Source organism: Engraulis encrasicolus, chromosome 18 (genome assembly GCF_034702125.1).
Source record: "Engraulis encrasicolus isolate BLACKSEA-1 chromosome 18, IST_EnEncr_1.0, whole genome shotgun sequence".
Lineage (NCBI taxonomy): Eukaryota > Metazoa > Chordata > Actinopteri > Clupeiformes > Engraulidae > Engraulis > Engraulis encrasicolus.
In genome coordinates this window covers 37266382-37281381 of record NC_085874.1, presented here as the reverse complement: position 1 = coordinate 37281381, position 15000 = coordinate 37266382, and the positions used below count along the sequence as shown (strand labels likewise).

Genomic DNA, 15000 nt, shown 5'->3' with positions numbered 1-15000 from the left:
GACTGACATAATCAAGGATGAATGTACGGTGTCCTACCCTCTTACTGGTAATTAAAGCTTTCTTAATCCATTTCTCCCTTAAAGGAACAGACCACCCTTTCAAGCCACAAGTGATCACTGGACGTAGTTAAATTGCCGTTTTATATTCATTTTAAAGTGGTTTATCCGTACATTTGATGATGTTTTATTTTGTACCATAGACTTGCATTGCTATGTTTAATTTGGCTATACTGTACTGATAAACGATGCAATGCAAACACATAGACAAAAATGATATGCACATTCATAAATAATGCTTGGAAATACTGCAAATATGTGAAAATAAAAAATGGGTGGACTGTTCCTTTAATATTAGTGCCAGATTCATGCAAATGCAGTGCTGGGGTTCACTAAACAGGCACACGTTTTTAAAAAAAATCGATGTTGGTCGGGCCCCCAAAGTGTCCGATTTCACGTGAAAGGACCCACCTGTGGTAAGGGAGAAGACGGTGTGTGTGTGTGTGTGGTGGAGGAGTGTTCGCAGACAAAAACAGTGGGTGGGAACAGACTGACTTGAATGAGTGACAGAGAGCCGGCCAGGCCAGTTTAAGAAACTCCATACAACTGAATGGTTAACTCTGTCTCTGTCTCTGTCTCTCTCTCTCTCTCTCTCTCTCTCTCTCTCTCTCTCTCTCTCTCTCTCCCCAGGCAGGGAATTCCAACAGCTAGGCTGTCTTACATGCTCCGTTTCACTTTGCACAACAAAAGTGACCATGATGTCATACTTCCCCATTGTACCACTGGAAACTAGACTGATAAAACGTTTATCAGATCAAGAAGATACACATGGTAAACTTACAGCAAATAATCGAACCAATGGAAGGCACAAGAGGCTGTGCCTTTAGGCTGATTTTAAAACAGATAAGTAGGTCACAGACTGCACTGTATAGTTCTGCCCAACCCTAAAATGCAAAGTTCCTAAAAATGTTTAAAGGGCGGTGTGTGTCAAACAAAAATAATAGCACGTTAAGGGCCGTCTGCCTGTCATCCTCGCCACCATTAGGCCTGAGCTCAGGTGAGACATGCCACCAGAAGAATCCGGAAGGTTGAGTCGAACGGGATTTTTCTCTGATGACTTAAGACGATAGCACTTTCAATGACTCAGCCACTGTGACTGAGGAAGCACGGGCCGAGGAATTGTATAATGGTAAATGGACTGCATTTTTGTACACTCTAAGAAGTACTGTGTCTGAAATGACACCAATTGTGTTTGCTCAGGGACAACACATTTGAATGTGTGTGCTCAGGGACAACACATTTTGTGTCATTTGTTAGATATGTCATATGTGAATAAGAAAGGGGTAGTAATAGTGTAAGAACAATCAAAGAAATAAAAACTTTTTTGTGTAATATTCAAACCACTGTCCTGGTTTGTGATGAGTATTTGGCTACATAAAATGTAAAATGTATATTTACGATATGTGCAATTTTTAACACAAAATGTGTCAAACAGCATTTTAGCTGAATAATACTACACGTTGTGTCACATTCCACAACCTATGTGTTAAAATCACCTTAACACAATGAATGTGTCAAAAATGATACATTACTTCTTAGAGTGTAGTCTACTGTCATAGAAAAAAGTGTGCACACCTTTTGAAATTTCTTATGTTTCTGTCAAAAGTAGTCATAAAACATGGTCTGATCTTCCCGGAAATCACAGGAAGAAACAAACAGTGTCTGCTTTAACCAATTCTACATTTGCATGTTATCATCATGACCACAACATGTAAACAGTCTAAAGAGAAGGAGGCATAAGTTAGTACACCTTTAGCTAAGGATCCTTCAACAGCTAATTAGATAAGTTCAGACAGACAAGACTATTACACATTATTTAGAGATTTCAAAGTCAGTTGCTCTGGTGTTGCATATAGCTGCTCTGTCCAGGGGGAAATGCACACCAGTTAAGAATTAAGCCTTGATGGAGAGGCATAGTCTGATGTGCACCATACCTTGCTTTAAAGGTACACTGTGCAGGAAATGGTAAAAAAGGTATTGCAACTATGCTGCTCATTGAAACTGGGCTCCCTACTGCCAAATTTGATCTTGACATGAACGTTTACTAAGAAATAAACAAATATTTTCTAGTATGGTCCAAGTACAGTCATTTTTGCAGCTAAAAATTGATATTTTTGGAAATTCAAAATGGCGGACCATGGAGAAAATCCCCCTTTTCATGTATGAAAAGTGCAATTTTTGCAGTCATAATGAATACTTAGAATTTGATGGTGGTGGTAAGTATTCATGAAAAAGGTAACATTAGTGAATGAATTCTGGAAATAAACAACTAAAAATCTCACACAGTGTCCCTTTAAATACAAACCCCAACTCCGGTGAAGTTGGGACGTTTGGTAAACAGTGAATAAAATCAAAATGCCATTTTCAAAGCATTCAATCTATTCATTAGATGGAGAATAGTGAAAAGACAACATATTAAGTGTTAAAACCGAGAAAAAATATTGTTTTGGGGGACATATGTACTCATTTCTAATTTGATAAATCCAACACGTCTCAAAAGAGTTGGGACGGGGACAATAAATGGCAGCAAATCTCGAGGAAGACTAAAAGCAAAACAAAAGACAACGCTTAACAGTTAAATACATTAACCGATGAGATGATTTTATATAAAAAACAGTGTTAATTCCTATCTTAGACATGATTTCACCAGCTTAAATGGTGGGTGTATTCCTTGTCATGTTTTGCAATGTTTTCCTTTCTGTAGTGCTTACAGTGTGACAGGTCTTGACCAAAAGCCCACCATTTTATCACCTGCTGGTCCTTATGATGGAGCCAAACTGTTAAAACATAGTAGAGAATACAATTTGACCTTACTATGTGGCAGTAATCGAAGATCTCCCTTCAAAATATAATGCATGAGTGGCTTTTCATGCTGTTTAAAACCCATTTATACCATTCAGCACTGTATTTAACTCTACAGATGAGTGAGGACATCTTAACCAATGCACTACTGCACCCGCATGCCATCATGGAGGCTGACTTTTGAAGCTAGCACTAACACAAGTTGGATGGTCCATTTTCACTGTAGCACAGGATGTGCAATGCTCTATTACTGTCAAAAAGAATGGACTTCTACAACTTCTGCTGACTTCTGTAAGCAAAGGACAGTTTCCCATGTCTTCTGGGTCTATTTCAAGTGAGCTCAGGTGCTTAGGAGAATGTTACACCCCTGTATCATTTGCACGCATTAAGCATTCTTAATATGGTCAATTTTCAATAGGCTAGCTCTAATTCCTGGAGTGCTAGAGTGAGACTACAGCCAATATATATTTCATGATGTCATGAACCTATACAATGATTTTAGTAACAAAAATATGTCTTATATACACTCAATCGTGGTAAATCAAAGGGAATTCAAAAATGTATGTAATAACTATGGTAATTATTCCCTTTGCATCTTTAATTCTGAGTGACTCACCCTCTCTGTGATGATCTTATACTTGGACACCTATATTGTCCGTCAGTACAATTCATTTTGAAATGTTCTTCTTTGTTGTTTTATCTTATTTGGATGTTTACTAAATTTCACTGATCCCCGTCCCAACTTATTTGAGACGTGTTGGATTTATCAAATCAGAAATGAGTACATATGTCCCCCAAAATAATATTTTTTCTCGCTTTTAACACTTAACATGTTGTCTTTTCACTATTCTCCATCTAATGAATAGATTGAATGTTTTGAAAATGATAGCATTTTGATTTTATTCACTGTTTACCAAACGTCCCAACTTCACCGCAGTTGGGGTTTGTACTTCTCTGAAGACCCATGATCAAGAGTTATTGATTTTTTAGAAATATCTTACAGGTCACAGTACAAATCCATTTCTTTTTTCGGTAACACTTTACTTAAAGCCCATATCTATAGTGCATTATAAGCGCATTTATAGCAAATTATAAAGCGCTTTGTAATTACTTACAAAGCAAAACGACTACGTCCATGATGTTTCATGATGCTGTATGATAACAGTAATGAATAACCATGAATCTAGCTTATAATTAGAGATGCACTGGATCCTGATTTTTAGGATCCTGCCGGATACCGGATCCACTGCTTAAGATCCTGCCGGATCCGGAACCGGATACCGGATCCTACAAAAGGGTTGAAACATATAGTCTACTCGCACACAAGGGCCCTTTTTATTACGTTGGCTCAAACTATTTTTTAGGCTTATTGCCACACTGCCTGCAACGGCCGCTTCCAAAGGGCTTTCACTCCATGCAGTGATTGGGGTTGTGAAAGACTGACTGAAAAGCCTAGGCTAGAGATGCACCAGACCCTGATTTTTAGGTAACATGCCGGATACCGGATCCACTGCTTAAGATCCTGCCGGACCCGGATCCTGTGAAAAACCCTATTATCCTGCCGGATCCGGAACCTGGAATCTGGTGCATCCCTAGCTTATAATGCTTTATAAATCCAAGGGTGTTATGAGTGTTTGTGACTGTTTATAAACTCCAGGCTGCCTGATGGGGCTTACAGCACATTAGGATGCATTATAGATGTGCATTCTACAGTGCATTATAAATGCATCCATATGACCTTCACTTTACTTAGAGCACATATTGATGACTTATGATCTCACGTGAAACAGAGAGTAGAGTATCGTTTATTGATCCCAGGGGGAAATTAAGGTGTCAAGTAGCATACACACATACATAAATAAAGACATTTCCCACAAGACATAACACACATATTTACACAGAAAATAGTCATATAGCTCACTGTTACATACATTTTGCCAAGGCATCTCTCTCTCACTCACTCACTCTCTCTCACACACACACACACACACACACACACACACACACACACACACACACACACACACACACACACACACACACACACACACACACACACACACACACACACACACACACACACACACACACACACACACACACACACACACACATAAAGTGTAGTTTATAACCAGTCATGAGCACTCATAACACCCTTGGATTTATAAAGCATTTTAAGTCAGATTCATGGTTATTCATAACTGTTCATATAAAGCATCATGAAACATTATGGGTGTAGTCATAATCCTTTGTAAGTAATTATAATGCGCATTATAATTTGCTATAAATGCACTCATAATGCGCTATAGATATGGGATTCATAGAAAGTGTTACCCTTTTTTCTTTAAGCATTTTTTGGAGCTTTACAAGCCTTTATTATTTTTCTCAGACAGGACAGTGAAGCGGAGACAGGAAGTGAGTTGGGAGAGAGAAATGGGGAAGGTCCGGCAAAGGACCCGGGCCGGGAATCGAACAAGGGTCGGCCACATATTAGACGAGTGCCCTACCATTTCATTTCATGGCTCGGGTCATTTTCATTCATGGGTCGGGTCCCAAAGTGTATGATTTCATGTGAAATGACCAACATACTCTCCAAACACCAAGTTCAAATGTGCACTACCTCTATTAGAAAGTATGTTTACTGTATTTTTATCAGGGGTGGGGAACCTATGTTTCGAGGGCCGTTTTATCCGGCCCCCGATATAATTTTAATGACATGCAGCTTCACATGAAATATGACATATTTTGTAAAGGAATCTTAGAAAATACATTTGCAATACAACTAAATTATATTGAGGGGACCTAGAGAAGGTGGGGACTGTTTTAAAGGTGGCTGCCTTCAATATTGGCCTAAAGTGTAGGGGGAAATCCTGGTTTGTGTTCATAGTACGGCCCTCAGAGGACTTTTACGGCCCTTGGATGAATTTGAAGTGGCCCCTCGAATGAAAAAGGTTCCCCAGCCCTGATTTATATAGTATTTCTTCACTCTTTTACATCCCTCAAACAATGCGCATTATAATATACTGTTCCTCACATTCACCCATTCATACTTGCATTCACACACCAGTGGCAGTGGCTGCCCTGCAGAGTACCACCTTGCCACCAGGAACAACTTGTGGTTAAGTATCTTGCTCAAGGACACATCGATGGGTTCAGGCAGAGCAGGGCTAGCACCTGCAACCTTTTGGTTGCCGAACACCTGAGTAAATACACACAGACACACACAAACATTGCTCACACAGCTCCTCTACCTCCTCTACTGAGCTCAGCATAGTGACCAGAGTCACTCTTAAGCACCCGCCGAAACAACAACAACTGATTGTTCCTACAGGATGAGGCACAAGAGGCAAAACAGGGCAATACAGCTAAATGGCTGCTCTGTGCCACTTAGCTGAGGCACATGTGATAAACCACTGTTACACTGATACACCCATCACCAACCGCAGATGTGTGTGTGTGTGTGTGTGTGTGTGTGTGTGTGTGTGTGTGTGTGTGTGTGTGTGTGTGTGTGTGTGTGTGTGTGTGTGAGTGAGTGAGTGAGTGAGTGAGTGAGTGAGTGAGTGAGTGAGTGAGTGAGTGAGTGAGTGAGTGAGTGAGTGAGTGAGTGAATGTGTGAGTGAGTGAGTGAGTGAGTGAGTGAGTGAGTGAGTGAGTGAGTGAGTGAGTGAGTGAGTGAGTGAGTGAGTGAGTGAGTGAGTGAGTGAGTGAGTGAGTGAGTGAGTGAGTGAGTGAGTGTGAATGTGATTGAGTGAGTGAGTGACTGAGTATGTGAGTGAGTGAGTGAGTGAGTGAGTGAGTGAGTGAGTGAGTGAGTGAGTGAGTGAGTGAGTGAGTGAGTGAGTGAGTGAGTGAGTGAGTGAATGTGTGAGTGAGTGAGTGAGTGAGTGAGTGAGTGAGTGAGTGTGTGAGTGTGTGAATGTGTGAGTGAGTGAGTGCGAGAGAGAAAGGAAGTGAGATCTGATGAATGTATACAGTGAGCTAGGCTATATGGTTAATATGTGGAATGATGTGTGTAATGTCTTGGGTGTAATGTCTTCTATATTTATGTAGGCTATGTAAGCTTATGACACCTTAATTTCCCCTCTGTATTAATAGATAATACTGTACTCTACTCTACTCTACTCTACTCTACTCTGCACACACAATAGTACAACTACTATTACTACTGAGAACCGGGCTGACTGCCAGGCCACTTTGACCTGGGGCCTCATGTAGGCTACTAAGACACGTATGGATATCCTGTGTAAATCTGAAAAGATACATATTCACAAAAAAAATGCATGAATAAACAGGCAGTCTGAGTACATCCAAGCTTTTGCATGAAAAGTTATATAGGCCTACATTATTTTTGTTGTGCGTTAGCAAGCTTTGTATATGCGTTCTCTGCTAAATGCATGAAACAGCACTTGATCACAGGGAGAAAACTTGTTGAAAGCTTGATGCTCTTGTAAACGTAGAAGGTAGTAACGCAATAAAGTACCCTAAAGCTATAGCTGCTTACCATATGTATCGTTCCGCCACAGGAGATGTTGTGTAAATTATTTTAAAAACGCCAAATAATACACAGGCAGATGTACTACTAGGCAGACAGGGTACATATGACTCTGAAGTAAGTTTGTGGAGAGCTTTTTTCACATTCATGAATGCACTATATTCTGTAACCTGCTGTATACTGTATGTGCCTTAGTGCACTGCTGAATCCGTTTTCACATAATTTATTTCACTACATTAATCATTCATTTCATTTGGACTTTAAAATAGCTTGTCTGAGATTTGTCAAATGAGATTGACTTAACAATCACAGGTACATTATATTCAAAAGATTGTGTATTCTTCATTTGGGCCATTCTGCGCAAAATCAGACAAGATACAACGCCGAAATGCATTTGCATGAATCTGGCATAGCCTACCAAGTTTCATTGAAAATCTGTTCTTATTGGGCCACATTTGACATGGATTGATGATGTTGATGTGCTTTTAAACTGAATTCTTTATGGGTAGAGTTTTTCTTTGCAGGCTAGCTCTTGGTTCTTCAGTTGTGTTGTGTGGATGGTGGTTGTATCAGCCAATGACTTGCGACGCTGAAAACAAAAATAACCTCCAACCTGAAAGAAACCTGCATATTTTAAAATATAATTTCCAGGATTCTGTCAGTGGTTCATTAACGTGTGGTGAATTGCACTTCAGAGTCTGTTTTGCCACATTTCGGTGTTCCTTCAAATGAAACACAACTATTGTGCTTCCTTCCAACATGTAGTGCGACTGAATATGAAGTATAACACTTTGCCAGTATCTCAGGTCAGGGTGGTGGTGACAAAACGCTTTAAATGCAGTTGCTGCATTCAGTGCTTGGTGAGCTGGGGCTTTGACACACACACACACACACACACACACGCACACGCACACAGAGAGAGAGAGAGAGAGAGAGAGAGAGAGAGAGAGAGAGAGAGAGAGAGAGAGAGAGAGAGAGAGAGAGAGAGAGAGAGAGAGAGAGAGAGGGCCGTGTGTTTGTCGTTGGCTGCTTGCAGCAGCAGAGTGGGCTACAATGGGCTTGTGGTTTTCAGCTTTGCAGTGGGTGTACATTGGAAAAACTGTCGTCACGAAGTGGAAAAAAAGACATAGACAGAGATAAAGGCGCCAAAAGTGTCTGCACTGAGGTTTCTATAGGGCCAGAACACAGGCTAAGGCCAGTGTTGTAATTTACTCATCATAGCTATTTCTGTACAGTTAGTAGGCCTATGCCACACGCGCGCGCGCACACACACACACACACACAGATGAATGAGGTTTTAATACTCTTTTTAAAAGCTGAGCTGACACCCTGTCCTAAAACGTCATAGTACACTAATTATCACATTTTGATATTCAGTCAAGAATAAATAAATAAATAAATAAATATCCACTAAATAGGTATGAATAATTATGCTTTAACGCTGACACTTGGTGGCCAGATCCACTGAGCCTCCAGAGGATATGATGTGTGAATGTCAAGTGCACCGGTGTTGTTGGTTGGCCACCTGATTTTATGTAGCATACAGCGTATAGGCCTATTTTGTAGCCTACAGTTCTGGCCTGTCAGACTTTATAAGTAGATTATTCACGATTCATGTCAAATTTTGCAAAGTTTGGAGTAGGCCTAGTTAGCCACAACAGTAGGCTAGTATAAATAAAATGCAGCTGTCTAACTTACCCATCCTTCAAACGTATTCCTCGTATTGGCTGTGCCCATCAGCTCCTCCAAGTGAAAGGTGCAATTAGCAACAAAGTCGTCATATCCGATTGGAGTATCGTGAAACACGGCCAACTCCAGAACTTTACCTTCCCGAACTTGCGCGCACAACTGCTCGTTGTACACGGGACTGTTAGTTTTCGACTTGGTCAGAGTCTGTCCAATTTTAACATCGTCCACTCTTGCCACAATGTAAGGGTCCATCAACTGAGATTTCACAGTTGGTCTGATTGAGTGCCGTTTGGAGTAGGATGTTGGTTTAAGATCCACCGCCTCCCCTACCCGAACCTTCAGGAACCCGTTGAACCTCATGACTACAGGTTTGTATGTTCAGTACCTCAAAGACAGCATCAACACCGACATGCCGAGCAAGCTATCCACTCTCGATATCCAAACAACGCGCTACTATCCACCTGGCTTTCAAGCCTATAGGAAACAACTGTACTATAACTTCTCGTTGGTTAGGCTACTACTTCTGTGGACGTAGAGTGCTACCATGATTGCGCTAAAATTGAAAATTCCCCCCCTCGACTCGTCTTCTGGGTAATCTGTGACAATTCATGGCGCTCTCTAGTTTCGGAAGAGCTGTGTGAGTGAGTTCCGCGGGGTGGTGGTTACTGTACCTAGAGCTCTAGAGCTACCCGGGCCACACAACAAAGAATGCAAACAATGCGACAGACAACACCTGATTCTCGACTTCTGTCAATCGACCCGGAAAGAGAGGAAGCCTCTGGCAGGTGCATCTAATCTATGCCGTCCTCATTACGCACGTTAACAAGCTGCCCCTCAACTCATAGCGCACGCACTCCACTGTAAATGCAGCCATGATCTCTGCTTAAATCTAGCCAGAGTCTCTGTTTGAAATGATCCTGGACCAAATGTAAATCGATAGAATGAGTTATCCAATAATAGCCATATGGCTTCTACTACTTAGGAACCGAGGAACCTTAGTTAGCTCACCATTCAGAAGTTATTGTGATGCGCATCGCCATTTCTGTCTGGATTTAGGACGCGGGCATCTTGGAACATAACAAACGGAGCTTTAGTCTAAAATAGCTTGTTGATTAAATCCTAAATAGCCCACGTATTGGCCGTCGTTAGTGATAGAAGAATCTTAAATCCCTTTATTATCGGATACATCAACAGATAGAGAGAAAAGTAACTGCAATGCGGAGGAGTGTATGTAGGTAGCGTAATGCAGGCTTATTCCAGCAGAGGGCAGTATCGTTCCATCGGAGTCCTGTTTGCAAAATGCTGCGCTGCAGTCCCATCACGCAGCTATAGATGAAATAATAACAAAAACAGCTAGAAATGCACACAGAGAGTGCAGATCTCCGCCAAGAAAGCTGTTTGATAGAACATTGACTATGTAACTGCCTGCCTTGTTTTTTTGTGGAGTTAGAGACCGGAATGTCAAAATTCGCCCTATCCCGCAATGGTGAAGAATCTGAAAAAAAATCCTGCAACCGGTTCGTGACCCGGATCACCACCAACATGATCCGGATCACCACCCCCAACCGACAACATTACCATCTTGGCGGAGGCAACCATAACATTTAAAGCGTGCCTCTCAAAAGACACTGCCCAGAAACAATACAATCAATAGGCCTAAAATACACAATATAATGTGATAGCCTAAACAAGAGGGGGATCAACCAGTAAAAATAAAAATAATGGAATTTATATAAAACAACAAAAACAATAATAAACATAATGATAATAATGATAACTAGATTGCATTTCCTCACAGAGTATGCTTGCACATCATGCATGCCTTGTCCATCATGCCTGCTCAGCACACTCACACCGCAACACAATAGGTGCGTTCGGGAGGCACATTAGGTGCGATCGAGATGTGTCAACGCATGTATGCGCATTTAGACAGCAATGCACCCTGGGTGGAAAATGCTGCATGACGGTTAGATTTCCTGTCAAACTTCGAAATTTCGTCGACGTTGCGTTGACGAGGTGACATGTCACATGTTGTAAAACTATCGCGGGATGAATGCGGCTGCAGTCAGATCTTGCAACCTCTGCAGTTGCTTATCCCCTTCAACGCTCGTCGGCGCTCGTCGGCGGACTGCCTCCGAGGTCACGCGCCCATGAACTGGTTGGTCAACAACTCACTCACGTGTGTATATGGGTCTTGTCTCACACCTCTACACAAGTTTGCGCAGGTCCCCAATTCAGCTCCTCCTCACTGCCTGTCCCCCCACTCCTCACACGTGGTGTGTTAGTAGAGCAAACCGGTGCGAGCTCATCGTCTCGTTCATATTTGTGGCCGACTTTAAATGCGCTGTATTTAATAACACCCACATCGTGACAACAAGTTCTCGCTGACGTCCGTTGCGCAACGTCGACGCTCGCAATGAAGTCGTATGGGCTTAATGTGTCAATCGTTGTTGACTAAAGGGCCGTACACACACGTCGCTGCTAGTTGCTCGCTCAGCGGATGAAGTCAATAGAATGTCTACGTGTTCCAGCGAGTCTCGCTGGCGAGTAGGCGAGGAGAGTACAAGCGATGCGATGTGGGCGGGTTCCGAGATAAACTTATTTTATCTTCGAGCGACGCGAGTTAAGCGAGTAACCAATTGGAATGCAGGATGCAGATTATTGACAGGTGAAGTTGCCCCTGTGGTGTTCTGACCACCCAACTTCTGCACGCCATCGCACTTTGAAGTGTTGAGGAAAACACATCCAATACAGTGTACACCATCAAAGGCTCATATGCATGGTTGTGCACAGCACACGATCAACGTTAAACAGCGTAGGCCTACATTTTGTTTCGTACGGACATTATTGGCGCGGACAGCGGGAACCATGACAACCAGTAAACAAAATCACCCAGAGCGAGTGGCAAGTAGGCGAGTGAGCAAGTAACGAGTAAATAACAGCGACGTGTGTGTACGGCCCTTAAAGCCGGGCTTACCGCGCGAATAAACCAGGCGCGATGCAATTCAAGCGACAGAGTGCAGCAGCAAGCGATACGAGCGATTGAGGAGACTAGAGTATGTCCGTACAGGCAGAAGGCAAAGCATTCAAGCATTCCCATTGGCTGTGGTCACTGACCTCTATACAGTCATTGGCTGTCGCGGCTTGTCGCCGAACCGCGTCATAGAAAGTTGAAAGGATTTCAACTGCAAACTGTCGCGCAAATCGCTCTAGTCTCCAGAATCGCTTTTGTCGCGCGACTCAAAGTCAATTACTTCCGTCGCTCGCCTCGCTCTTGTCGTGGTAGGTGTATTTCTGCGGTTACACTGTGTGATTTTTGCCACGATTTGGCACTTGCACGACTTTTTAGGAGTAGGGCCGATTTCTTGCTCAATCGCAGGTCAATCGTGAGTCTTGCATCATGTAGTGTACATGAGGTAGTGCTAAACACAGCGCATTTAAAGTCGACCACAAATTTGCACGAGACGATGAGCTCACACCAGTTTGATCTACTAGCACACCACATCTGGGGGACAGGAAGGGAGGAGGAGCTGAAGTGGGGTGCAGTGCAAACTTTTGTAGGGGACAGCGCGCCTACACACACGTGAGTGAATTTTTGGCCAACCAGTTCAGGAGGTATGCAGACGAGCATCAATGGGGGTAAGCAACTGCGGGAGTCGCAAGGTCCGTCTGCAGTCACATTGATCGCACGATAGTTTGACACCCTGTGACATGTCACCTTGTCGTCACAACATGTCTGAAATTTGGCTTTTAACCTTCTAACCAGATTTCTAGTCATCATGCAATATTTTCATCCAGAATGCATTGCTGTCTGCATGCGCATGCAGACCTTGCAGTAAATCGAATAAGCCTAATACAAAGGGTTAGCCTGGTGAACCAGCGCCACCCGCTGGACGGCAAAATGTTTTGTCTACGGGTGGGTCTGGCCTCGCATAATGATTCAATGAAGCCAGAATGCCATGAATCTGGCAAACCAATTACAACGCAAAGATGTGTTTTGAATCAAAGCGGGCAGGGTTTTGAGGGAAGGTTGTTCTCATCAACAATCTTCGGATGTATTATGCATCGAGGCCAGACTAAATTAGACATCCACATTTAGTGTGGTTTATCAGGCTAACAAAGGTTACATTCCAATATGTCCTCCACTTGTGCTTGTGGCCTCGCATTTTGCTCTCAGCCTAGCCACAACAACTTTTGAGGAACTGTTCTTCATTCACCATCCTGATAGCAAATGGGAAAATGACATACGAAGTGCACTTTTGCAAGATATTGTATTGATTTTCTGTTGTCAGTGATGTCATCACGAGTTCACAAGCAGGCAAGTGAGCAAGACAATGTGGTTTTATTTCTGGCGAATTAGAATGCCCATACCACCAAAGCACCAAAATGTGTCATGGAAATCATTTTAAAATGAGGACTCCAGGCTCTTGTATTAGATGATTTACTTCCTAACTTGACATGGTTTACTTCTGAACCAGCTTCTTAGTATACCCCTCAGGTTAAAAATGCCAGGAAATCCAAAGGGGATATTGATCATGGTACTAAATGAAGCTGTCAGGTCAATAGGTACAGATTTTGCAGTCATTTTGCTGTTAAGATTTTTTCAGAGACTGTGTGGAAGCTTTGCCAAAGAAATGTCGTTGGTGGAGTATTCAGTCTCTTGCACATGCTTTTCATGCATTTAGTCTGCTTGCTATTTCAAGCACAGTAAAATGCACTATATCCGAAAACATAAAATAATTTGGAATGTATCGGCAAAGGGTGTAGAGAGTGATAAATGATAGGCCTCACAGAATTATTTAACCTTCGTAAGAACATGACTGACTGAATTCAGGTTTTCGCTTTTTTTACTGTATGTGACGGGCTTTGTGAAACCACAAGCCAAGCCTTTGTTACGAAAAAGCAGCAAAAATTGTAAAAGCAGCATGCAGTAGGTGGGTATGGGAAAAGTGTGAATGTAAGAGTCTGCTTGTCAATTTCAAGGACTGTCTGGTGACAATGACGAAAAAGACCTGGAGATGTAAATGACTGATTCATAAGGTAGTACATAAAATACAGTCTCTTTTCTGTTCCTCCCCACATAGAAGGAAAGTTATCTCACATAGTCACAACTAGGCCTGACTCTGCCTGATGAAGGTCTAAGGACCGAAAGCTTGCAAGTCAAGTAAAGCTTCTTTGCACAAAAATAGACCTGAAGTGTGCGTATTGTCTTCTTTTTATACAGATTTTTTTACTGAATCCTGCACCTTCTAAACAGATGAGCGGTGGCCTATCACAACTTAATATATGCTGTATTGAAAATGTATCGAACCGTGACCCCAAAACTGAGGTACGTACCGAACCGTGATTTTTGTATACCTGGCAGGGGGCTCCCCTAGGTGGCCGCTGGTCTCTGCCTGAGGTTTCTTCCTGACTATAGGGGTTTTTTTCTCAGACCTTACTGAGCTTTTTTTTTCCCCTTACAAACTATGAATCAAGCGAAAGGGAGTTTTTCCTCACCCCTGATGCCACCAGGGGCCGCACCTGAGTGCCCAATCTCTGTGTGACTATCTATGACTTATGATAGGCCCAGCCACTATGGACCTCACGCATCTAAGAATCCTGGTCCTAACCTACGTTGACCTTATGACTCTACAATCTCTGTCTATCTCTTCTTCCTCTGCCTTCCTGCTATTTCTGCCTCTCCTCTATACCTCTCCTTTTAAATCCATCTCTAACAATGTTTTTTTTCTCATTTGTTAAGCACTTTGAGTTACATGCCTTGTATGACACAGTGCTATACAAATACAATTATTATTATTATTATTGTTACATCCCTAGTCACAACCCATAGTTATTTGGCTTCATGTAGTCCCCCTTGACCTTTTGTGTCTACAAATGAAAAAATAAGGCAGCAGGGAGACACATCGCCCACACAAACACTAAAATCAATGTATTCATTCAATCCCAATTCAATTCAG

At 42.3% G+C, this 15000-nt stretch overlaps 1 protein-coding gene across 1 annotated transcript in view; it reads right to left on the bottom strand.

Annotated features, from left to right (window-relative positions):
- prkchb (protein kinase C, eta, b) overlaps positions 1–9805 on the bottom strand; it is a 56221-nt gene extending 46416 nt beyond the window's left edge. Inside the window, exon 1 of the mRNA XM_063223570.1 lies at positions 9050–9805. Coding sequence (XP_063079640.1) covers positions 9050–9400 — 351 coding nt within the window. The 5' untranslated portion in view covers positions 9401–9805. The remainder of the gene's footprint in view (positions 1–9049) is intronic.
- Between the last annotated feature and the right edge of the window lie 5195 nt (positions 9806–15000).